The 27037-nt window shown below is 37.7% G+C and overlaps 1 protein-coding gene across 31 annotated transcripts in view; it reads right to left on the bottom strand.

Annotated features, from left to right (window-relative positions):
- Window positions 1-27037, bottom strand: part of rims2a (regulating synaptic membrane exocytosis 2a) — a 307760-nt gene that overhangs the window by 249267 nt on the left and 31456 nt on the right. For 19 of the 31 annotated variants that reach the window (XM_067448016.1, XM_067448017.1, XM_067448023.1 and 16 more), the window contains exons 3-6: window positions 18710-18742; window positions 15474-15578; window positions 7339-7549; window positions 5406-5417 (exon numbers count right to left, since the gene is read on the bottom strand). In XM_067448016.1, the coding sequence (XP_067304117.1) occupies window positions 5406-5417; window positions 7339-7549; window positions 15474-15578; window positions 18710-18742 (361 nt within the window). Of the gene's footprint in view, window positions 1-93; window positions 367-5405; window positions 5418-7338; window positions 7550-15473; window positions 15579-18709; window positions 18743-27037 lie in introns of those variants that run through there. The other 12 variants (XM_067448030.1, XM_067448033.1, XM_067448043.1 and 9 more) reach the window with 4 other exon arrangements.

The following is a 27037-nucleotide window of genomic DNA, read 5'->3' as shown; positions in this document are numbered from 1 at the left end:
GTTTGCCAAATAACAATATGCTGTTTTGTTTCCATTGCCAGAATATCAATAACACAATAAAAGCTTAATGATAATCATTGATGCCATGCTTACCCATGTCGGCTGTATATTGTTTGATCCAGCTGATAAAACTGATGTTCAATAACTGAATTCAAAACTCACAGACAGCTCCACACGGTTTTATATGCCAACGTCCTGCGTAATGGGTGACCTTTGAGAGTTGGGGATCAAATGCTCCTTCTGCCGTCAAGATTGTGCTTCAGTTCAAAAAAGATTAATCCTCAGATCAATCCAAGTTGTCAAAAATAATAAGCAGCGAAATAAAAGCAATTGCTTGAGCAGGAAGATGATACAGAGCGATCGTAGAGGCACATAATCATGTTTTTGCCGCTGAGCATCACTAACACGGGTCTCATTACCGATGCATGTGAGCGCGCAGCTCCACTGGGGCTAAGTCTGACTCATTACTCATGCACAACACTGACTAACTCTCTTCAAAGGACGCTGATGAAGATAGAAACACTAACTTCAGCATCAAGATGTGTTAAGGCACTGATGTGCATCAAATATTAAAGTTGCAAAAAAAATCACTTTATAAGTAATTTTTCATTCATAAACATTTCTCTATTTTTTAAACTTAAGAACTATGCTGTGGGCATAGCCTGGTGGTCACTTCCTGAGCACACCTCACCTGACCGTAACGTAAGATGCCAGCACACCTCTTCACTGTAAAAAAAAAAAAAGGCACATTTTGAACTTTTGCAGTACAATCGACTTGGATGCTTAAGTTATTTAAACTTAAATGATGATAAACTGAGAGTGTACAAATCTTGTAAAACTAAATAAAAAAAAAGAAGTTTAACATTGCTTAACTTATTTTGATGAGTTAAAACAATGTAAAAACCTATGTTGCCATAACTTATTGAACATTTAATTATTTTTTACAGTGTTGAGATCAGGGGAGTGAGGTTTACACCCACAGCTCTAACTAGCTTTGCTCCGTTACGCTTTCCTCCTTAAACCTCACTCCCATCTGGGTCATGGCACCAAATGTAACCGGTCCTACTCGACCCACTCTGAGCGGGACTCGAACTGTTGTCTCCGGCACGGGAGGCAGGCGCGATAACAAGGACGCTAACGACAGAAGACAGCAGTCTCTAGCGGTAGACACCAGCATGTCTCTTGAGATCAGGGGAGTGAGGTTTACACGCACAGCTCTTACTAGTTTGCCTCCGTTACGCTTTCATCCTTAAACCTCACTCCCATCTGGATCATGGCACCAAATGTAACCCGTCCTACTCGACCCACTCCGAGCGGGACTCGAACCAGCATCTCCAGCATGGGAGTCAGGCGTGATAATAAGGACGCTAAAGAAAGCAGTCTCTAGCGGTAGACACCAGCATGTCTCTTGACATCAGGGGAGTGAGGTTTACACGCACAGCTCTTACTAACTTTTCTCCATTACACTTTCCCCCTTAAACCTCACTCCCACCTGGGTCATGGCACCAAATGTAATCGGTCCTGTGACATGTTGTTTTTAGTCGTGGTCAAGAATATCAGTGAATAATGTTAGATTTTTGTTGGTGCCTCACACAAAGCTATGGTATGGCGTCAGAAGACTTAAAAAAAATAGTGCAAAATCTATGTTTTATAATGCTTTATGGTGGTGTTGTGTGGTCATTTCAGAGGCTGACAATCATCAAGGTGACTATAACTGCCATTGTATGGAAAAGAGCTGTATAAAATGGTTTCCCTGATGTTATACTGAAAAAAAAACAGCATGGAGAATGACTTGAGGATGAGTAAATCATAAAATAGTTAAATTTTGGGGTTAATTATCCCTTTAAATCTAACAAAAATCTTTACAGAAAATAAAACTGTACATCCAGACGGCAGTTAGCAACAATTATACCCACTAACTACAGTGTCAGTGAAAAGCATCAGTGGTGAAATCGGCTCTTTTTCCATCAGCGATTTCTTCTCTTCCCCAAACGCTGACAGTTGTGGTGAAAGAGATCCTGTTGTCGGAGACGGCATCAATATTTACAGCTCCCGGTGTCTCGTGCGGCGAGGGGAGCTGTTGGACATCACACACTGGAATATGATAGCGCGGCTGAGTCGAGCTCTGGCGACAAACATGAGGCAATGTCTGTGCATTCACTATGACTGACTGAATAAATATATCCATCCAAAATGATAGCCAAGATATCTACCCTCACTGCCACTAAACTCAATTTTACTAAATTAATAATACATTTAACAAATTCTGCTTTCAATTATTAGTTTAATTCAGTCATTTTCTAGGCAACTTTTTTTTCAATAACTTATATATTAAATGGTTTTAGTTTTGCTACAAATGCATCAAAAAGTAGGCTAAATGCTTTTACTATAAAGTCCAAATCTGTTGAAACGCCAACAAAATTACCATTTTGCCAATTACGCCAACTTTATCCCTGGCAAAGCAGAATGAAACGAGCGTAGACAGCCTATAGTTATTCTTAGACCATCGACTTCTAGGTACAGATATGAAAAAATATTACTATTTAAAACTGTCACCAGGCTTGAGGGAGGTTAGAATCACAATAGTCTCAGCCTCAAGCGTCACGCCCACAGACCGCTGACTGAATGTCTGATGCACGAGGCACACAAAATTGGAATACAGACTATTGATGCCTGCTGACAGTTGATATAGGCGCAGAATGGATGTGATGTGGTAGTCGTCTGCAGTCTTTGCAGTGTGTTCGAGCATGACGCAGCCGACGCGAGACAACAACACAGTTAGCTTTCATCGCCGCTAGTTCTTACTCGGCCTGGTGTGTCACGGTTTTAATGGAGTAAACCACAGAGGGCAGAAAGAGAATCCAGTCACTAAGAACTGTCCAGCAATTCAATCCTCTGCTGGGCAACCGGATAAAAGCTCGGCATGGCCCTGCCAATGCTGAGATACAGTACAACAGATCTTCGGGACCGGAAACGAAAGGAAACAGAACTACAGAGCAGAGAACCCAGAGCCCCAAATCAGACAAATATCTAAGACAGCATATTCTGAACAATGCGGCAAACTACCTGTAAGAAAGAGGAGACTGAACACTCATAGAAAAAAATGACTGGGACATGTCTCTCAGTTCGGGCAACTGGAAGAAAGGAAAACAAACGGAGACTTTTACCCTCTGCTTCTCAGATTTGTATAAAGTCTATCATACATCACAATTTTGTCTCACTGTACTGTACTCAGATTTGCATAGACTCTAAGTTAGCAATTACTATTTGAACTATTCATTATGGAAATTAATAGCTTCCATTTTTTATGTTAAACATAATTTACATTATATATATAAATGTATATCTGGACATGTGGTAATGAATAACCTTCGTTTTCTGTAAGGACAATTTCATTTATATATTTTTTTATTTATTTTATATTTATACATCTGGACACATGCCTTCACATGCATGTCCTTCATTCTATAGATTATAATTTTATATTTATACATCCCGACACATTATGATTATGGTAATGAATAGCTTTCATTTAATTTATAAAAATGTTATTTTATATTATATATATAATTTAATGTCCTTAAAGAAAATGAAGGTTATTCATATATATTTATATTATTATTATTATTATATAAATATATCATTTTATATTTACATCTTGACACATAATGGTAATGAAAAGCCATTGTTTACTATATGGGGAAATATTTTAAAATATATATTTTTTATATTCATATATTTGTACACATTATGGTAATTAATAGCTTTCAGTATGTTTACGTAAACATTTATTTTATATTATACATGTGGACACGTTATGCTAATGTACAGTCTGCATTTTCTTTATGCATAATATAAATACATTTAAGTTTTTCTGAATGACCTGAGCATGTTTCTGTGAGATTCACCCATAAACTTCCATATTACTGAGCTTTATCAAGACTAGTTGCCATCAGGTTTGTGTGAGTGAGATCCATGGGGATCACCATAACTCTGGAGCGGGGCCAGTGTGTGACCTGCTGCATCACATCTGTGCTCAAGGGAACACGAGAGCATTTCTATTGTCCTTCTGCACAAAGAGCTGCACTGCCGGCCAGCCAGGACCCGGACGCAGCACTTTTACTACACTGTACTCATGCAGCCAAAACAACACACACAAAGAGGTCTGTATTTAATTGCTCAGGGAGTTCACATTTAAGTCTAAACTTTGTTAATAAAAATGAAATTCTGAAACTAAGAGATGTACAGTATGGGAGATTACTGGGGTAGTTTTCTCTGAAAAAAAAATCTGGAGCAGGTGATTGAAGCAAAAGCAAAAATTTACAAAGCTTTCTTTCAAAGCTGTCAATGTGTTTTTCCCTTGTAAAATGAAAAGATGCTGATGTTGAAATGAGGGGTGATGCAATGTCATCGACCAGTTGACAACGATAATCACAACCATTTCTCATTTAGTGCAGGTTCTGTAAGCGATTTCAGACATTTTGTTTTCATGCTCAAAACTGTTAATAAAATATTATATTATATATATATATATATATATATATATATATATATATATATATACATATATATATATATATTTATTATTGCTATCAAATAATTAAACGCGACTTATCACATCCAAAATAAAAGTTTGTATTTACATAATAATTGAATTGCCCCGGGTATAGTTTTGTATATATAAATACACACACATGCATTTATACAATATAAATTATATAAATATGTATACTGTACATACATGTATGTGTGTTTTCAAATAATGAATACATAATTACACTTCTATATTATAATGCAATTAATTGTGATTAATCATTTGACAGCCTTAATATATATGTATTTTATATATATATATATATATATATATATATATATATATATATATATATATATATATATATATATATATATATATATATATATATATATATATGTATATATATATATTAAGGCTGTCAAATGATTAATCACAATTAATTGCATTATAATAATAATATATAATTTATTTTTAGCAAAATTATACTGTATTAAAATTGTTAAAAACTATGTTTAAATAAAAGACATAAATGGTTGCCAAATGTCAGCCAGTTAAACTTGAAAAATGTGTCACATCATAACTTAACTTAATTTTAATTGTCTTTACAGTGCAAATTATAACTTAAACCACACACGCTCTCTCCAAAAACACACCATAAAAGACATGTACAGCAGAGATTATTCCTGGCTGACACAAAAAAAAAACAGCCATAAATGTCCTCACTACTTTTGCAAGGCTCCTTTTATGTGTGCTACTCCAAAAATGATATATTTATATAATAATAATAATCGCTTACAGCACCTTTAATGGAGGTGTGCAATCATCTAAGCTAAATATCAAAACATAGACAAGAAAAAAGGATTCTGACCACTTTATCCTCCTGTTGCAATTCCACAGAGGGAGGAAAAGCAAGAGAGAAAGACAAGGGGGAAAAGAAGAGGGGAGAACAACTGTGAGTGACATTCAGACACACATAAAGAGATGTTCATGTACTACAGCAGCGAATCACATCGCCGCTTATTACTCTGAGTAAAGTCGTTTAAAGGCAGCAAGACTGCACTGGGAGAGAGACATCAAAAGGTTAGATAAGCAGTTTCTGGTTCCTGATCCATCCATCGCCTCGGGCCAACAGGCCGCTGTGGTCAAAACAGAGGGAGTATCGCCCTCTAGTGCTCATTGTGTTAACTACTCAACCCTCAGCAGCCAGTGGGAGAAAAAAGACTTTCCACAGGAACCGGAAAGATCAAACGTTACAACAAGTTGACAGATTACTGAAAATTACATCATTTTTTTGAAAAATGTTAAAATGTTAGTATCATATATGATACATTAGGCTTGTGTGTTTATTACTCAGTCATCAAGCATTTAACTATAATCTTATGGCATTATTGGGCATTATAGAGTGACAACATTTTATCCAAATAGTCTGAAAAAAAATAAATGATTACAAGCTGTCATCATTTCATCTTACTTTTTGGCTATATAAATATCAGCAACTGCAGTAAATTGCATACTCTGAATAGATATTCTGGTGATGATGACAGAAAGTGACAGTTCTACAGCATAAGTCTATAGATCGAGATCGCAATCTTTTAATGATGCATACATAAGCCTATAGGCTAGCCTATGTATTTTTGTATGTCATGTCAGCAGTGGGATAACTGTGACGTCATCTCCCAAATGGTCTATAAAGGTGCTTTCAGGCCATGCCGTTATTGCCGTAATTACCATAAACAGGGGCGGCTCTAGACCATTTTAGGGGCTTTAGCAACACTGCATGTCGTCTTAGCCGCCCTGAAACTACAATCACCTATTGTATATGGCAATATTGTTTATTATTTATAGGGCTGCCCCCTAATAGTCGACTAGAAGAGGCTTGGTCAATCATAACTTTATTAGTCTGTTAGTCAAGGAAAGAAAACTCCACAGGAAACTGGCATTAAATTAGCTTGACGTTGGACGTTCAATATTAGCACATTTAGGGAGCGTTTCTAAAGTTACATGCGACATTGGTATAGACGTTTCTAACGTCGATAGCATTTGAAGAGAATAACTTGCAATCACAAATCCAACTGTAAAGTTTTTATCTAGGTGTCAGCTATGATGTACACACTTTACATATTTATTCAAGTAAACTACCAAATCGTGCATATATTGCTGTTTTTCACTACTGTATGGGATCATATACAAAATATGCCATAATTTAAAGCTCAATAGCATTTGAAGTGAATGGCATAGCTGACACCTTGTTACGTCTCATGCTGGCATAGAGGTATGAGAAATACATACATTATATAATGTAAACACTCTTATTATTTTTGGTCTCTGAGGAGTAGGGTTAAGGAATGACCCAAGGACAACCGGGGTAGCATTAACCCTTTAACACTGATGAACACTTTACAGTTGGTTTTATGACTAAGTCATTCTATTCAAATGCTATTGAGCTTTAAAGTATGGCATTTTTTGTATTTGATATACGTGCAATTAGTCGACTAATGGCTTAAATGAATAACTACTAGTTGACAAATCTTTAGTCGAGGGCAGCCCTAATAATTTTCAGGCAAGAAAGTAACATCACGACTTTTGACTTATATAGCGGGGCCAATTTACAAAGAATAAGGTCATGGCAACATTGTAGTGTACTACTATTTGCAACATTTCTTCACAAAAAAATAAAAAATAAATACTAGGCAGTGTATGGTGCAAAGTGCAGAGTAGGCCTATGCAGTGAGCAACTATTCTGTTCTGAACACGTCGCTACACTATCAGTGCTTGAGTATTCGTCTGCGTTCTGGTTGTACCTTGTTAGAGCGTAATGAAACTCTTCCTCCACAGCGAGCACAGAACTTGGTTTGGCAATAAGAACAGAGGTGGCCACAGCCGTCGGCAAACTTGGTTTTATGGCAGATTCCGCAGGTGGGGGCGTCAGTCTTCTGCTCCTGGGTGGTCTGTGCCTCATCCCCCATCTTCTTTACCTGATCCTTGTACATTTCAAATTGCTGGTGCAATTTCCTGCAGGGAGCACAACACAGCCAATCAGAAGACAGCAAGAAAACACATTACAGGTTTAAACATTACGAGAAACGGGACACAGAGTTTGCTCTTTCATAGATCATGAGACTCGTGTTTCATTCATCTATCAACTTATCTCAGTTATGTATCCTTAAATGCTAAAGAGACAAATGGCATACAATAAAATTATCGAGCTATTGTCATTTCAGACATTTTTGGACCAAATCATTTTTGTTATTCAGCAAGATTGGATTTAATGGATGAAAAGTAAAGACATATAATATTACAAAAAGAGTATATATATATATATATATATATATATATATATATATATATATATATATATATATATATATATATATATATATATATATATATATATATATATATATAAATAAAGCATCACAACAGTTTTCACCCGTGATAATAATAAGAAATGTTTCTTGAGCAGCAAATCAGCATTAGAATGATTTCTGAAGGACCATGTGACACTGAAGACTGGAGTTATGATGCTAAAAATTCAGCTTTGCATTACAGGAATAAATGAAAGAAAACATGATCATTAATTTTTTTAGTTGTAATGATATTTCACAACATATTTTGATAGATGCAGCCATGGCGAGTATTAGATGGTGTATGGACTTTTAAATGGTGTATGAGTTAATTTTTTTTGAAAATGATATAAAAACAAGGATCAAAGAACACATTTTTAACAGCTTGACACGTTTTTTCACATTTTTATTTGTTATTGTCTCATATACAATATCATAAAGAGTATTTTTAAATGATTTAATGCATAATGAATAAATATTTTTTATATTTGAATATTTTCACATTTATATTTTCCTTGAACCATATACAATATCATACATTTAAAACATACAATATACAAGTATGTTTAAATGATTTAATACATGAATATTTATATATTTTCATTGAACAATAAACAATATTTTTTTATACACCCTAAAAACAAATGTATTGTTGTGAAAGAAAAGTCACATTTACAATGGAATATCGGTAGAATCACTAATGGTGTTTTGTTGGTTGTCCTGAAGCTCTGATTAAACTCTCTGTAGCGACTGCTGGAGGTGTCAGACGGACACTCAACACTGACGAGAACTTTCTGTTCTTCTACATCAGCAATTAAAGCATCATGTGCAGCCTTGAGACTATTTGTGGCTAAACGCTTCCAATCCACATGACAAAGATCACACATCAGGCTCGCGTGCGTCACCTCATGTAGGACTGCATCATATGAGGTGTAGACATATCAGGAATTATGAGCTGCTAAGCTCAAACTACAGTAGCACGTTTCCACAAAACCTGATCATTTATCAATACAAAAAGATAAATATCAACTTAATCTTGAGCTAGCAGATCACCTTGAGAGTGTTTATGGGGCTTTTATTTAAGGATGACGTTTAATCATGTTCCCTCTCATTATTGTAAGAGAGTGGAGGGGGTCAAAGGATTGAGACAGACCCTGAAACGCTAGCTGAATACATGCTTGATGCACATGCATTTTGTATGTCCTCTGTCAATCAACCGTAGTCGTGGAAACCAAACACTAGGGGCTAACACCATAAGCTGCCTATTAGAGGAGGTTTGGTCCCACATCTGCCCCTGCAACATTCATTAGCAGGCTGAATTATTGAGCACGCTGATCTCTTTACTACGGCAGAACGCCTGCGTGTTACCCAGAATTCACCTGGCCACCTCCCACCAAACTCAACATGAGCATATTCTCACGCTAATCACTAGCTCTGACAGGAGACTTTGAATACTTAATGCTAAGGAGTTTGTTTCCTGTATATTTAATGAACACAAATTTCACTGAACTTTTGTCTTTTTGACAAATCTGCCAAACCACGCCTGATACACATATATAGTTTATAAGCTAGTCCTTAGCATTCCCAATCATCACAATGGCATATTTAGCCCATTTAGCCCTTTTAAGAGCCATACAAAACTTTGGTCACTGGTACTACTTGACTATTTTTCTACTATAATATAGTATAAGTCTGGCGATACATATCAGAATAAGCTGCTGGTTTTGACCAGGGGTATTATTGTGAACTAAAACAAAAAGTATTAACAACATTATTTGCTACAAAAAAAAAAAAAAAAAAAGAAAGATTATTTTTTATTGGGGGGGGGGGGAGGAGGAATGCTGTTTCATGCATACTGAGCTTTTTACACTGTTAAAGACTTGGATTCCCATCCTAAACATAGACAAAGTTTCAAAAACTAATGTTGGACGTTTGATGGAGTATTTCTGTGTTAAAAATACTCCTTCCGGTTTCTCACAAGTTTCGGATAGTTTTTTTCGAGCATGGGTCGGCTTGACGTCGATAGAGCGGAAGGTCCTTGTATGGGCCGTACGGCTCTTCTCCCGGTAGGGTGCGCCAAGAGGAAATTCATGCCCATAAACACTGCTCTCATGGTGCAGATCCACTCGTCCGTGAACACTTATGTCGTTATAGTCCGCGCCGCACTCCACTTTATTCCTATGGGTGACGTCAAGCGACTTCAACGCTTCAGCACAGCATTCCGGGAAGGCAGCGCTGCATTTGAACCGATTTGAACGCAGAAATGACGGGAAGCTTCACAACATCGCTTCAGTCGCGTCGCAAAAGTGGATCTCCACGGTCACTGCTGTCACAGGACTTCACCAAATCATACCAAAGAAGTGTGTTTTTGACGGAGCGGTCCCAGCGATAAAGTTTCACAGTCCTGCTTTGGAAGCAGCCGGTGAGTAAAACTGCTTCAAATGTCTCTGCTTTTGGCTATCGTCGCATGAGTAAACATCAGTAAACGACACGATCGCTTGCTTCGTCATTCAAATGCGCTAACGGTTACTCCATTGTTGTTCTATGTATAACGTTACACTAGTCTGACGTGCAAAACCGTTTTGCTTGCTACTGCTAAGGTTTAGTCGCATACAATAGTCCATAAACCGAATCATGTCCTCATAAACTGCGAGTGAACACACACAAATGTTGACAGGCCACTAAATACAGTACATACCACAGAGACGGACGTCCTGCTGTTGCTGTTTCTCCTGTTCAATTTATTTCAGCCTCCGGATCTGATTCTGGATCATATCTGTATTAGCTGAATCTGATCGATAGCCATGGGTTTCTCCACGCTTGAGGATGTCATCGCTTTGTGCGCATTCATCATTCTTTAGCTCCGCCCACACGATACGCCTCCAGGCGCTCGGTTTTTTTCGGAAAGACTTGGTACAGCCAATATTTCTTTTATAAATATAATAAAACTAAAGACTTTTCGGAGATATGAAGGATGCAATACTACTCTATAGGTACTCAAGATTGACATGAGATTGACTGAAACTGAGTGATTCACCCCCCCTTTAAAATATTCAGAAGCACATAAATGTACTACAAATTCAAGAAGATATTAAAATAAGGATAACATTCAAAATACTAATTCAAACCATAATATTATATAAATAAACTAAAATAGCACAGGTTTTTACTGAACTTCAATGGAAAAACCGGCTTTTTACCAACAGGTCCTTTTTTTTTTAAGCTAACTAGCCAACCCTGACACACCAAACTCTACCAGACATCATTTCTGTTTAAGTCAGTGACCTTTCACCCCTCTAGGATCAAGTCACACCAATGAGCAGGTCTGCTTTCAACGACCCCTTGCCCTCTGCCCTTTTACCCTCAGAACATGTGGATATACAGTACCACTCACTGTCTGACCCATGCTCCGCTCTCAGACACACGTCACATATCCTTTAACAACATGCAATATTATATTTTAGTCTGTGGCACGAGTCTTCTGTCGGGAAAAAAAGATCACGTGTGTTTGGATTGACATGATGACAGATTTTATATTTAATTCTAGAATCGACCCTGGCATACACACCCAGGCTCCAGACAGCAGTCAGGTGGATGATGGGAGGGCTGGAGGAGCTCCAGAGGTCGGGCAGGTGCGCTGGCTCAGGTAGCATTACAGACAGCTGGAGAGCACAGCACAGCTCGCCTCCAGCCCGTCAGACAGGAGACGCATAACCCATAATATAATCATACGCCATTCTTCACGTCTCGTCTGACACACAGCAGATAGAGAAGTCAAAGAAACACGAGCCAGCACACTGATACGGACTCCCTTTATGAGTGACACCGTGGCCACCTGAAGACCTGCGCTTCACCCGTTTAAGCTACAGCTACTTACAAATTTGTAGTCTTCTCGTGTAATACAAAACCAATGCGTAATGCAGGCCTCTAATGCAGATCTCCTAATCAAATCATATTGATGGACCATAACGATCTAAACTTGCCTAGCCATTATTTAAGATAAAACAATATAGTCAAATAAGGACTGTCAAATTTATCACATTAGTTTAGCATAATTATTAATAAAGAAAAAAACATTATACAAATAAATAAGGTAACATTAAGTTTTTCGCCTACAGATGACAACATTGTCAAAATTATCCCTGTTCAAACAGATCCAAAAAAACACCCAAAAACTCTGTATTATTCATGCCAGGCCAGTAGTTGGCAATGTCACTTTGTAAAGAAACTAGCCTGGTTAAAACCAGACCATCCTCAGTAGTAACTGAGTTATGATCTGGCAAAGCTTCATAGACAAATCATTTCTAAAGGGGCGTCACAAACGGACGATGACGTATGCAGAATGACGGAGAAACATCTGAGACAGCAGTTCACTGTTTGTGATTTCAAGGAAGTTGTTGCAATGGCTTCTGACGACTTTTGCCATTATTGTAAAATAAATATGATAAAAGCTGGTGTCCACCGCCACTCCATCAACATTTATGCAAAATTTGGGAAACCGAATAGCATCTCAGACCGACTGAAACATCTCGGATTGACGGTCAAAGAGAAAACATCAAGCTCTGATCGCATTTGCCCCCGTTTTAAGGCATTTGTATTGCGATTAGAATGCGATTTGCAATATTTTGAAAATAAAATATTATTGATAAGTCTTTGGAAAATTGTGTCTCACAAACTTTATTCAAATTCAGTCATTTCAGATGAGTTAGAACATTTTCAGACTTGAGCATAGTTACGCTAGCTATTATTTACATTTTTTACATAACTACCAGATCTAGTGTGAGGAAATAAGCACAGGAAGGCCAGATCCAGAGCTGCTGTGTGGTGTTAGCACATGATCACACTCCCCATCCTCCTCATCAAAGTAGCCACACTACAGACTGAATGCGTAATCACAAATTCATGCGGAGATGATAACGGTATCGCTTTTAAAAACTTGCACTTCGAAACCCGTTGTCAGTTTTTAGGCCCACGCTGTCATGTAAATGAAAAACCAAAACAAATAAAAATGTTTGCGCTTTTAGTTGAAAATGATGTCGTTTAAATGGCCCCTAAATTTCTCATGCCCACTTACAACAACTTAGACCATTAGGTTTTCTTTTGTCAGTATTATACAATATAATTATTATTCTAGAATTATCCTCATTTAAAGACTCTACACATTGGAAAATGTTAAATTCGCTAACATTAGTTAATGCATCATGAATTCAACAATCAAATAATATTGTTAAATTTTAATACAGGTTAATTTGAAATCTTACATATATATTTTTTTTACATTGCATTATTTGTATAAATTACATTTATTATTATGAATGAAACATGATATAACAATAAATAATAATATAAATATATATATATATATATATATATATATATATATATATATATATATATATATATATATATATATATATATATATACACACACACACACACACACACACACAGGTCCTTCTAAAAAATTAGCATATTGTGATAAAGTTCATTATTTTCCATAATGTAATGACAAAAATGAAACTTTCATATATTTTAGATTCATGTCACACTAACTGAAATATTTCAGGTCTTTTATTGTTTTAATACTGATGATTTTGGCACACAGCTCATGAAAACCCAAAATTCCTGTCTCAAAAAATTTGCATATTTCATCCGACCAATAAAAGAAAAGAGTTTTTAATAGAAAAAAAGTCCACCTTCACATAATTATGTTCAGTTATGCACTCAACACTTGGTCATGAATCTTTTTGCAGAAATGACTGCTTCAATGCGGCGTGGCATGGAGGCGATCAGCCTGTGGCACTGCTGAGGTGTTATGGAGGCCCAGGATGCTTCGATAGCGGCTTTAAGCTCATCCAGAGTGTTGGGTCTTTCTTGAGTCTCTCAACTTTCTCTTCACAATATCCCACAGATTCTCTATAAGGGTTCAGGTCAGGAGAGTTGGCAGGCCAACTGAGCACAGTAATACCATGGTCAGTAAACCATTTACCAGTGGTTTTGGCACTGTGAGCAGGTGCCAGGTCGTGCTGAAAAAACAAATCTTCATCTCCATAAAGCTTTTCAGCAGATGGAAGCATGAAGTGCTCCAAAATCTCCTGATAGCGAGCTGTATTGACCCTGCCCTTGATAAAACACAGTGGACCAACACCAGCAGCTGACATGGCACCCCAGACCATCACTGACTGTGGGTACTTGACACTGGACTTCAGGCATTTTGGCATTTCCTTCTCCCCAGTCTTCCTCCAGACTCTGGCACCTTGATTTCCGAATGACATGCTAAATTTGCTTTCATCCGAAAAAAGTTCTTTGGACCACTGAGCAACAGTCCAGTGCTGCTTTCCTGTTGCCCAAAAGTGTCTTGACCTGGGGAATGCGGCTCCTGTAGCTCATTTCCTGCACACGCCTGTGCACGGTGGCTCTGGATGTTTCTACTCCAGACTCAGTCCACTGCTTCCGCAGGTCCCCCAACGTCTGGAACCGGTCCTTCTCCACAATCTTCCTCAGGGTCCGGTCACCTCTTCTCGTTGTGCAGCGTTTTTTGCCACACTTTTTCCTTCCCACAGACTTCCCACTGAGGTGCCTTGATACAGCACTCTGGGAACAGCCTACTCGTTCAGAAATTTCCTTCTGTGTCTTACCCTCTCGCTTGAGGATGTCAGTGATGGCCTTCTGGACAGCAGTCAGGTCGGCAGTCTTACCCATGATTGCGGTTTTGAGTAATGAACCAGGCTGGGAGTTTTTAAAAGCCTCAGGAATCTTTTGCAGGTGTTTAGAGTTAATTAGTTGATTCAGATGATTAGGTTAATGGCTCGTTTAGAGAACCTTTTCATGATATGCTAATTTTTTGAGACAGGAATTTTGGGTTTTAATGAGCTGCATGCCAAAATCATCAGTATTAAAACAATAAAAGACCTGAAATATTTCAGTTGGTGTGCAATGAATCTAAAATATATGAAAGTTAAATTTTCATCATTACATTATGGAAAATAATGAACTTTATCACAATATGCTAATTTTTTGAGAAGGACCTGTATAGGCTTTTCGCCCCTGACCCTGTCGCTGGTTCACCACTGTTCCTTCTTTGGACCACTTTTGATAGATACTGACCACTGCAGATAGGGAACCCCCCACAAGAGATGCAGCTTTGAAGATGATCTGACCCAGTCATCTAGCCATCACAATTTGGCCCTTGTCAAACTCAAGAAATCCTTACACTTGCCCATTTTTTCCTGCTTCTAACACATCAACTTTGAGGACAAAATGTACACTTGCTGCCTAATATATCCCACCCACTACCCGGTGTCATTTAGAAGAGATGATCAGTGTTATTCAATTCACCTGTCAGTGGTCATAACGCTAATGTTATAATTTTTCTGGATAATTAATTAATTGAATAATTAATCAACATTATAGATAATTACAGTAATTGCATTAAAATTTTTGATGAACTGATAAACGTTTTGCCCATTTACTTCAGTACTGTCACCGTTGAGTTATATCCACAGAAATGGCACATAATTCAAGTTTTTTTTGAGGAATATAGTGTTTTGAGGGTGTTGAGGGCAAAGATTAATCCATTCAATCTTACTTACGTCTCCGGCTCCTTTTGAGGCTCAGTTTGCAGTTGGTTTTGGGACTTTGTTTGGGGCTGGAGAACGTTATTAACCAGATCAGTGATTCCGCTAAAGGGAAACCACCTGTATGAACAAGCAGACAGCGCAACTCAATATCAGGTCAACAAGCCTCCTTCGACATATGCGCCAATATCACGACAACAACTGGAATGCAGCTACATTCATGGGGAACATATAAAGGGTACAGCTACAAGAAGTAGAAGGACAGAGAGAAAGAAAGACAGAGAGAGAAAGACAGGGACAAACTAGTCTCGGCCCATGGACTGTCTCACGCATATTGCACACAAAAATGGCCACTTTTTTACCCTTCCTGGGAACATAATAGTGTTGAGAATGTACCAGGCTGCTATAAACCTTTTTGTCATCACAACTATCTGAGTGTTTGGCATGGTAATGGATATGACAATGTTGATTTATTTGGTCTTGGTGTAATAGATGTGCTAGACTGCTGCTACTGCAGAGCAAGTACGAGTCTTGCTCCTGCCAATACATACACGACACGCTGCTGTGAGCAAGTAAGACATGCTGCTGCTGTACAATAAAGCATACTTGAATTACCTGTAGCCAGTGTTGGGGGTCACGCATTACTCAAGTAACTTGAGTTACATAATCAGATTACTTTTCCGAGTAACTAGTAAAGTAATTAATTACTTTTAAAATTTATAACAAAATACCAGAGTTACTTTTTTTAAAATAAATAACGCAAGTTACTTTGTTTTGCCATTTATTGACTGACAGCTCTCTTGTCACAATGCTGAGAAAAATAAGCGTAAGGAGGCGTAAGCGCAGGAGAATTGTGTGTGCTGTGTGAACGTGATGTTTTTGTATTTTTGTAGTGCATTTACTAATCTCACTTTCACAAAAAAGATTAAATATTCCACAAAATAAATAAGCCAAATCAGCAAAAATGTAAAATCAGAATAGTATGCAAACCTCCAATAATTAAATATGTTAGATAAGACAAATATTTATATGCATTTAATCTCTTATTATTGACCAATGTACTTGCTGCTGACCTTCGATTATTCAGTTAGACCATACACAAAAATTACTTTAGAATCTTTGTTTTTATTGGTGAAGTAAGTGTTAAACATTATCTTTATTTACTTTTGGGTCTTTACTTTTGCCCAAAAGTAGTACTTTGTATTACATATACATGTAATATTATTTTACAACACATAATTTTTCGTAAAAAGTAACAAAGTAATGCAATAAGCTACTTTTTAAAGGAGTAACATAATATTGTAATACATTACTTTTCAAAGTAACTTTTCCCAGCACTACCTGTAGCAGATCTATACAGGTGGAGCTGGGGAGGGTGGAGGGTTTCTAAAGGTGTGCTGCAACTGCTACAGATGCTAACCAAATATTTGAAGAATGAGCATGCAAGCTACTGATTGGCTACTAATACAGCAGGAACCAATCAGCTGTGTCCTATATAGAATGATGTGATTGTAAGCAGATTGAGTTAAGGACCTGTCAGCCTGTGCCAGCTATAATTTCATGTGGACCAGTTTAGTGGCATTATTATTTTTATTTTTTGTTCTAGGCACTTAGCAGCAAGTATACTAGATGTGCATGAGCAAAACCTTTTTTAGTTATATCTATAAAATAATCAATATTTATTACTTTTGGACAGAGATCATTTCAAAATGCAAAAACAATTCCACTTTTTCAGCAACATTATGGCTTTCACTGGATGCAAACTGAACCAAGCAGGGTGATGACATCACTGTTTTTTTACAAAGCTGCTTTATAGCTGAATTTAACTGTTTGCTCCACTAGCTATGTTTTCATCCACTAATTTTTAGGTGTATTTTGAGATATAGCATGGGATGGAAAGGCAAGAAGCGTATAAATTCTAAACATTTGCATAAAAAAACATGCTCTTAATTGAGCCAGATAAATTATCCCATAAGAAAATGTGTATAAACTATAATGGAAACACATTTACAGAATAAATTCCTCCATGAGCATCAAAAAAGTAATGTGACTTTGCATAACTGGACAGACCAGTGGACCAATCTGAAATGCTGTTTTGGTCATTCTGAAATGGGGTTTTTAAAGTGCAGCATCTTCCATTTTTTATAGTGATATTTAGCACCAGTTCATCAGAAAGTGACAATTTTGTTCTCTTCGACTCTTTATTCACAAAAGTTTTATGCGAAATTACAATTTTGCAATTCGCAACTCAGGATGGAAACATACTACTGATACTGAATACTACTACTGCATTATTTTCCTGTTTATCCCTGTAAAGCTGCTTTAAACCAATATGAATTTTATCATTTTATTAAAGCTGCTTTAAACTAATCTGAATTTTATAAAGTGCTATAAAATGACTCTCTCATACAGTTGGTCGATGACAGGAAATGTTGAGCAATTTTTTCACAGTTTTTTTTTTTTAAGTGGTAAAAATCTCTAATCTTATAGAAACCCGCCCTTAAAGGGAATGTTTGTTGAGCTGCGTTTGGTCACTTTACATGTCAGTCAAAACCCCTCTTCCAGTCTCGAGTGGGCGTTTTGTCACTGGAATAAGAACAAGTGGACTTTGCTGAAAGTAAAAAATCTGGCTATGTGAGACAAGAGAAAGAAGAAAAAGAGAAATACAAGAGGAGGAGAGGAGATACACTCAGCCAGTAAAGGAAGCAAATAAGCCAGCAAGTGAAATGAATTTTGCATCCATCAGCCCGGGATACAGTAAAAAATCCACAGATACAGAGAAAGAGATCAAACAGTGTCCATGTGCAACTCACAGAGTCGACACAAACAAGCAAAATAAAGCAGGACTGGTGCATCCAGCCTACATGTGGATGAAGCTGCCAAAAGCTTTTCGAATAGCGCCATAACAGACTGCAGGCAGCCAATCACTAGAGAGAGGAGGGGAAAAGAGCCGCCAATCACAGAGGAAGCCACAACAAACGCACACGCCACTAACCAGCCAGGCGGGAATAAGCCTTGAGGTCTCTAGCTAAGAGAAGCCCACACAGAATCATTGCCTAGAGAAAAACTGCAGAATTTGAACAGCTGACAAAGTTCTGCCACTTTATTGTTTGTTTACTAAATGCTTTGGCCAATCTGATTATAATTTTAGCTACCAATAAGAATATTCTGCAGCTTTTGCCCCAAAATCAATGTGGAAAATGCGGGAAAAGACCACAGAATCAGTCTAGGCCTCGCTGAGTGTTACTTACTGGGCTGGCTGAGACTTTGCATCTTCTTTGTCCCTAAAAATAAAAGAAATAAGTCAACAAATGTGCAGGATGACAACAGAAATAAAAGACAACAAAAGACTAGCATAATAAAGAAATAATAATAAATAATAATAAAAAAACATAAAAACATGGAAACACAGTCAAACTAATTATTAACATATGTGACCCCAGACCACAAAACCAGTCATATGGGTTATCTTTTTATGTTATACATCATCTGAAAGCTGAAAAAATAAGCTGTCCATCAATGTATGGTTTGTTAGGATTTATAATATTTGGCATACAACTATTTGAAAATCTGAAATCTGAGGGTGCAAAAATCTAAATATTGTGAAAATTACCTTTAAAGTTGTCCAAAATAAGTACTTAGCAAAGGATATTACTAATAATATATATATATATATATATATATATATATATATATATATATATATATATATATATATATATATATATATATATATATATATATATATATATATATATATATATATATATATATATATATATAGTAGGAAATCACTTAATATCCTAATGATTTTGGCATAAAAGAAGCATTGATAATTTAGACCCATACAATTTATTGTTGGCTTTTGCCACAATTTAAATATACCCATTCAACTTATGAGTGGTTTTGTGGTCCAGGGTCACATATATGATGTACTGGGTGGTATGACAGCATAATTATATTTTGTCATATATTTTTTATTATTTTAGGTTTACAGTTAGGTTTACAACCTAATATAATTTGTTGTGAATATAATATTCATATATATTCAGCTTTATTAAGATTTTGGTCATACCAACCATCCGCCCATACATGTGAAACAAACTATATATGCAAGTAAATATGAACATGATCATTTTAAACATATACACAAAAAGGAAACATGCAAAGACATGGAATACTTAAATATTTTAAACAAAAAGAAACAAATAATAAATAACAGGTAAACAGAAATAAAACATGGGAATTTATCTTTCTGCCCTCCACAGACAAGTCGACTACACAAAGAAACACACCGTCCACAACATACAGTACATCAGATTCAATGTGTTGAGCTTAAAATTATAAACGCATAAATAAAATGTCACAGCATTACCCTGTAAGAACTTCAGAGGATATATACAAACTACAAGGAAAGAGGGTTAATGAACCCCATAAAATCAGAGATTCTCAGAAAAATGCTATGAAGGCATGAGATTCAGAGGTTTAGTGTCATGATCCAAGCATGTTTTCCCCTGACTTGTGAGGACTTTTATTATGGGCTGGAGCTTTCAGCCTTCAAATAGATTCAGATCAATTTGAGGTAAATCTGGACCCCTTTTAATACTTGTCTGAGATCATTTGTGCATTTGTATGTGTGAGTTTCAGGGGGAGAACCAAAATCTAACAAGTTAAATATTGTTAGATTTTCTCCTGAAACATTTTGTGCAAAATGGTAAAACAGTTTGGCACTGCCCTCTAATGGTCAAATATTTTGACTCTTGAAAAAAAAAAAAAAAAAAAACTACCAGCAAAGCGACCTGAAAAACTATGTGCAAGTGTACCTGGACAAAAGCTGTTTTAAACACAAAGGGTTGTCACACCAACTATTGATTTGATTAAGTTATTATAAGTTAATTGATTGATATACATCAGCGGCCTTTGGTTTTAGTCACACACAAACACACTACTTACACATTATTACATTATTACACATTAGTTTGAAACTAATACCACAATAACTTGCAAGAAACCTGCACTAATAAAGCCGTAACTCGTAAGTATTGTGTGTGATGTTCTAACCAAATTAGCCCTCTTTCTGAGCTGTTCTCAGACTGTTAATTTAACCTCAAATGACTCTCCTCGCTCCTCCTCATCCATCTATTCTCTCTGTATCTCGGCGCTCGAGTGGAGGTGGAGACAGTGGCCTCATTGATGTGACAGCTATAGAATGAGAGCTGACTCATCACTTTAAATAATACACCCCACATCTCACCATCAGAATCTCAGCACAGTCCTCTTAAAGGAGTATTCCCGCTTATTTTCAACTTAACGTCTACCAGCTCCATCTGTAGCCTTGCGTCTGAACCGGCTTTGTAGAAACAAATTGGGAAATGCATCGACAACAATTACAGTACTATTTGTAATATTCAATGGAGGTTAAATTAACATTCATCAAGTACAAATAACATCAAGATGTTCCAAAAATGTTGTTCTCTGAATGTCAGTGTTTTTCACGCTATGCAGTTAGACAGACGTCAGTCAATGAGCACCGCAACCGAGACAGCAGCCACCTTATACAGTTCCTCCTGAACCAAAACAACCAGCTTATGCTGCGTTCACACCATAGCTACTGTAATTTGGAAGGTATGGAAAGATTGGAAACCTGTGACATTTTACTCAGAGCAGTTTGTGACTCAAATTTATGCGTTTCAATGGTAACATTATCAATGCCGAACTGAGTCTGTAGCAGTCAGGTGGTATATATTTATGTGTGTTATATATTTTGTTCAGCTGAGTACCTACAATATCCCAAATGTTTCCAACTATTTGTAAATTTGAGAAAAATGCTATTTTACTTAAGGACCAGGATGTTTCAGCATAGCGTCTGAGGAAGTCGCCTGTCAATTGCGTCATATCTGCGCTACCCTCGGTTTCGGGTTTTATTTGGCAGGAGCGCTTTACTCTTAGCAGTGTGAACAAGTGAACGCACAGAGTAACGTCATAACGTCATTTAGTGTGCAAGTCAGCACACTTAAATTTATCTAATATGATAAACAGAGCTGCATTACCTCATAATCATAACCGGAAGAACGGAAATAGTGCAGGTGCCCGGCGACTGTGTCCCGTCCTGTCATAATAAAAGTCCCGGTGCCCGCGAGGCGGGTATTTGTAATTCTTTACATTTTTATAGCGCTTTTCTAGGCACTCAAAGCGCTTTACATAGAAGGGGGAATCTCCTCAACCACCACCAATGTGCAGCATCCACCTGGATGATGCGACGGCAGCCATATTGAGCCAGAACGCTCACCACACACCAGCTGATTGGTGGAGAGGAGACCGAGTGATGAAGCCAGTTAGGATATGGGGATGATTAGGAGGCCATGATGGACAGGGACCAATGGACAAATTTGGCCCCTTACTCTATATCGAAGGACATCCTGGGATTTTTAACGACCACAGAGAGTCGGGACCTCGGTTTAAGGTCTCATCCGAAAGACGGATTTGCGATTTGTGTAACAATCGCTCCAGCAGCCGTGCTCAGCTCCACAACACTCAGTCCTGCTCTGCTTCACACTACAGTAACGTTAATAACCGCATCCATGAACATGATTTCTGCCCGAGTCCTATTTTCCACCGGCTGTGAGGTGAAGACCACATGTCCCAAGATGCTGCGCTCAAACTTTGCGTCATCAAACTACGCATTTGTTTTGAATAGGCGCCCTCTAGAGGATGGAAAGTTGCATAGTGCACCTTTAAGCTGTTTATGTTCATTATTCTTGTACTGTTATGTGCTTTGAGACATGAGGTAGTTTAACGCTGTCTCACGTGACACTTTCTTTGCTCCCTGCTGTACATGTTTAGCCTGGGAATACCCGAGGCAACTTCCGGCAAATTTAGATTTGCTCTGCAAGTACCCTATTCGTACCCATGCTATTTGGTTTTCCCAAATTTTGCATTAAATGTTGATGGAGTGGTGGTGGACACCAGCTTTTATCATATTTCTTTTACAATAATGGCAAAAGTTGTCAGAAGCCAATGCAACAACTTCCACCGACTACTTTGATGAGGAGGATGGGGAGTGTGATCATGTAAAGAATCACGAGCACGCGCAGCTTTCCTTAAAAGTGGAGAAGAAAACTTTATCCTAAATAAACCATAGAGAGATCAATCAGATTTAGCCATACATATATGATCAGATCTAGAGGCTGAAATTGAACAGGAGAAGAAGCAACAGAGGGATGTCTCTATCAGGTATGTAACTTACCGTAACTGCATTTGCACGAGTTTTTCAATGTGTGTGTGTTTACTCATGGTTTATGAGGACATCATTTAGTTTATGGACTATTGTATGCGATTTAATGTTAGCAGTAGCAAGCGGAACGGTTCTGCACGTCAGACTACTGCGTGTTTACATAGAAAAACAATGGAATAGTAGCGCATTTGAAAGAATGAGTCGATAACTAACAACACAAAGACATTTGAAGCGGTTTTACTCACCGCCTGCTTCCAACATACAAACGTGAACATTAATCATCAGAACCGCTCCATCTTTCAGCAGTAGATGAGCTACACATCATGAGTTGAACTAGTCCTCGTTTATTAATCACCGTCGCCATAATGCAGGGAACAAACAAAAACACTTGCACAACTCTGTTGCTGCTCCAGAAAAACAAACTTCATCCACTGCCCCATTAGCGCTGGGTTCTTTGGGAAGCTGTGCAGGGTTGTCTTGCCCTGACAACTAAAACACACTTCACACTTTTGGTGATGTCGGTTTCATGAAGTCCTGTGAGCGTTTGCTCTCTCGCTAGTCTAGTCATGCACTCGTCCTTCTGGGAGAAAAGCCCGCACAGCCCGTACAAGGACACTCCGCCTTATCTGACGTCAGACAGACCCATTGGCCCTGTCCCAAATGGCACCCTAAATCCTCACAATCTTCCTCTGAGTCTGCACTTTTACAACGTAATGCGTAATCCGGGTAGAAAAAACGCGGGTAGAAGTCCTCTGCATAGCTCGCAAACTTGCGGGCTCAGCTGAAGTGCGCATCGAGGGTGCCACCCTTCTTTAAGCTTAATGACGAATGGGACACCCTACGGTCTTGTGGACTTAACGGACACACGCCCGCAATGGCCATTTTAAGTCCACAAGACCGAAAGTGCACATGAAGTGTGCCATTTGGGACAGGGCCATACTCGAAAAAACTTTCCGAAACTTGTCAGAAACCGGAAGGAGTATTTTTGGCTCACAAATACACCATCAAACATCACTTTTTTTTTTGACACTTTGGCCCTGTCCCAAATGTCACCCCCCTAAGCCCTCACGGTCTTCCTCTGAGTCTGCACTTTCACACCGTAATGCCGCTTTGTCTGCCGGGAAGAAGTCCGCTGCGGAACCCGCACCAGTGCAGACGCGGCAGAAGTGTGCATCGAGGGCGCATAACGGCCACAAAGTAGCACCCTTCTGAGACCTAAAATGATGAATGGGACACACTTCGGTCTCATGGACTCATGCAGCGGCCATTGTAAGTCCACAAGACCGAAAGTGCATATAAAGTGTGCCATTTGTCCATGTTTAGTCTATTTTTTGTTTTATTTTTATTACAAATAAGTTGCAAATTACAACAAAAAATGTTATGGAAGTGAAAACTGAAAATATAAAAATAAAAGTTAATATTAATATGAAATACAATAGTGCATAAATAACAGCCCACAGCCCTTGAAAGAGCTGGTGCTCATTAATATGCAACGCATAACAAAATAAAGCTTTTACATAAAAAAATTAAAGGCACAGCAGGAAAAAAAAAGTGTCAGACAGAAGGTGGAAAATAGTCATGTGGGGAAAAAAAACATAAATGGACTACAAAGACAAAATAAGATGAAATCCATTTGACCTCTTTTTCAGCTAGCACTACTAAAACGCTGTTCTGTATGAAGCGTGTGTGTATATGTGTGGACACACTGGCTCTCCTTCTGTCAGCGATCCACAGAAGAGGAAAGTCCTGTTACATAACACAGAGCTGAATCTCTGCATGGGGCATAATTACTCCACAATTACAGCTGCCAGTGTGCCAGTCTGAGCTGATCAGTGGGGCTGGCAGTGCCCGCGCTCTCCTCTCTGCCATCACAACCAAAACACAGCAGCACCCACAGCCTTCAGCCTGAGGTTAGATGAAGAATATTGGCACATTGTAACGTTTTCTCTTTCTCTAAGTTTGTAAAAGCCTTAAGAAAACATACTTCATAAAGTGGTATACGTTTTCACAGCATTTGTAAAGTATGCAAATTTCCCATTTGCAGAGTTGTTGGACAACATAACGTTCTCATAATGTTGAAAGAAAACGCTCTGAGAGTCATTGTGTGTTGACTCTCGTACAATGCGATGAGGTCATGCGTAGCATCTCATGTATGATGCCTCAAGCGACATGCACAGTTTAAAAAATTAAAAAACTATGCTAAATACAGTTTCATGGCCAGTATGTATGCTTAACATTGGGTAAAGTAAAATTTTCACCTAGGGTAGACATGAAATGTACACTACTAAACAAACGTTTGGTACTTTTTTTTTCAGAAAGGACACATTAAATTAGATTTTTTTTTTAAATATTTGTACAATATTATTTAAATTAATGCTGTTCTTTTTAAATTTCTATAAATCAAAAAATAAATAATATATAAAAGAAAAAAAAGTCTTCAACATTGATAAAAATGTTTCTTGAGCAGCAAATATATATTAGAATGATTTCTGAAGGATCATTTGACACTAAAGACTGAAGTAATAATGCTGAAATTTCAGCTTTCCATCACAGGAATATAATACATTTTAAATAATATATTCAAATATAACAGTTATTTTAAATTGTAATATTTCACAATATTTTTGGAATTGCAGCCTTGATGAGGATGATTAACTATTAAACAGTAATGTATGTATGTGCAAAAAGGTGTAAATAACCTGTTTCTTTAAAGCTGGAAACATGGTCTAAACAAAGTTTTAAGATTGCAGAATTGTGTGAATGAGTGTGAGACAGGTGTGGACAGTGTGAGACCACTTCATTTTTATGAATGTGGAAATCTGTGTGTGTGCTTTGTGTTTAACAGGTGGAAGAATCACTGCAGGAGTTTAGCAGAAATGGTGTAATCCCATGCCAGAAAGAGCCAGGTCATCATGACCTGCACTGTACCATCTGAGAGTGCCTCTGAATAAACACACACTTGAGTAAAGCTAAGTGCACAAGATGCCTTAAAGGAAAAGTTTAGCTTTCACCTAAAAAAGAAAATTGTCCAATAATTTACTCAACACTCAAGCCATTCTAGGTATATATGAGATTGCTGAACAAAATCAAAAAACGCTAAGTAAAAACATAATTTGATGTTGTTTTTTTCAGTTATATTAAATAATATCCCAGTTCTTCCCAGCTTACGCAAAGATTACAATATACATCCTACCTCATACAGTCTTGTTCAAAATAATAGCAGTACAATGTGACTAACCAGAATAATCAAGGTTTTTAGTATATTTTTTATTGCTACGTGGCAAACAAGTTACCAGTAGGTTCAGTAGATTCTCAGAAAACAAACAAGACCCAGCATTCATGATATGCACGCTCTTAAGGCTGTGCAATTGGGCAATTAGTTGAAAGGGGTGTGTTCAAAAAAATAGCAGTGTCTACCTTTGACTGTACAAACTCAAAACTATTTTGTACAAACTTTTTTTTTTCTGGGATTTAGCAATCCTGTGAATCACTAAACTAATATTTAGTTGTATGACCACAGTTTTTTAAAACTGCTTGACATCTGTGTGGCATGGAGTCAACCAACTTGTGGCACCTCTCAGCTGTTATTCCACTCCATGATTCTTTAACAACATTCCACAATTCATTCACATTTCTTGGTTTTGCTTCAGAAACAGCATTTTTGATATCACCCCACAAGTTCTCAATTGGATTAAGGTCTGGAGATTGGGCTGGCCACTCCATAACATTAATTTTGTTGGTTTGGAACCAAGACTTTGCCCGTTTACTAGTGTGTTTTGGGTCATTGTCTTGTTGAAACAACCGTTTCAAGGGCATGTCCTCTTCAGCATAGGGCAACATGACCTCTTCAAGTATTCTAACATATGCAAACTGATCCATGATCCCTGGTATGCGATAAATAGGCCCAACACCATAGTAGGAGAAACATGCCCATATCATGATGCTTGCACCTCCATGCTTCACTGTCTTCACTGTGTACTGTGCCTTGAATTCAGAGTTTGGGGGTAGTCTCACAAACTGCCTGTGGCCCTTGGACCCAAAAAGAACAATTTTACTCTCATCAGTCCACAAAATGTTCCTCCATTTCTCTTTAGGCCAGTTGATGTGTTCTTTGGCAAATTGTAACCTCTTCTGCACATGCCTTTTTTTTAACAGAGGGACTTTGCGGGGGATTCTTGAAAATAGATTAGCTTCACACAGACGTCTTCTAACTGTCACAGTACTTACAGGTAACTCCAGACTGTCTTTGATCATCCTGGAGGTGATCATTGGCTGAGCCTTTGCCATTCTGGTTATTCTTCTATCCATTTTGATGGTTGTCTTCCGTTTTCTTCCACGTCTCTCT

The sequence above is a fragment of the Pseudorasbora parva genome, chromosome 7 (assembly GCF_024679245.1).
Source record: "Pseudorasbora parva isolate DD20220531a chromosome 7, ASM2467924v1, whole genome shotgun sequence".
In the NCBI taxonomy this organism is placed as follows: domain Eukaryota; kingdom Metazoa; phylum Chordata; class Actinopteri; order Cypriniformes; family Gobionidae; genus Pseudorasbora; species Pseudorasbora parva.
This window is presented reverse-complemented; position numbering and strand designations above follow the sequence as displayed.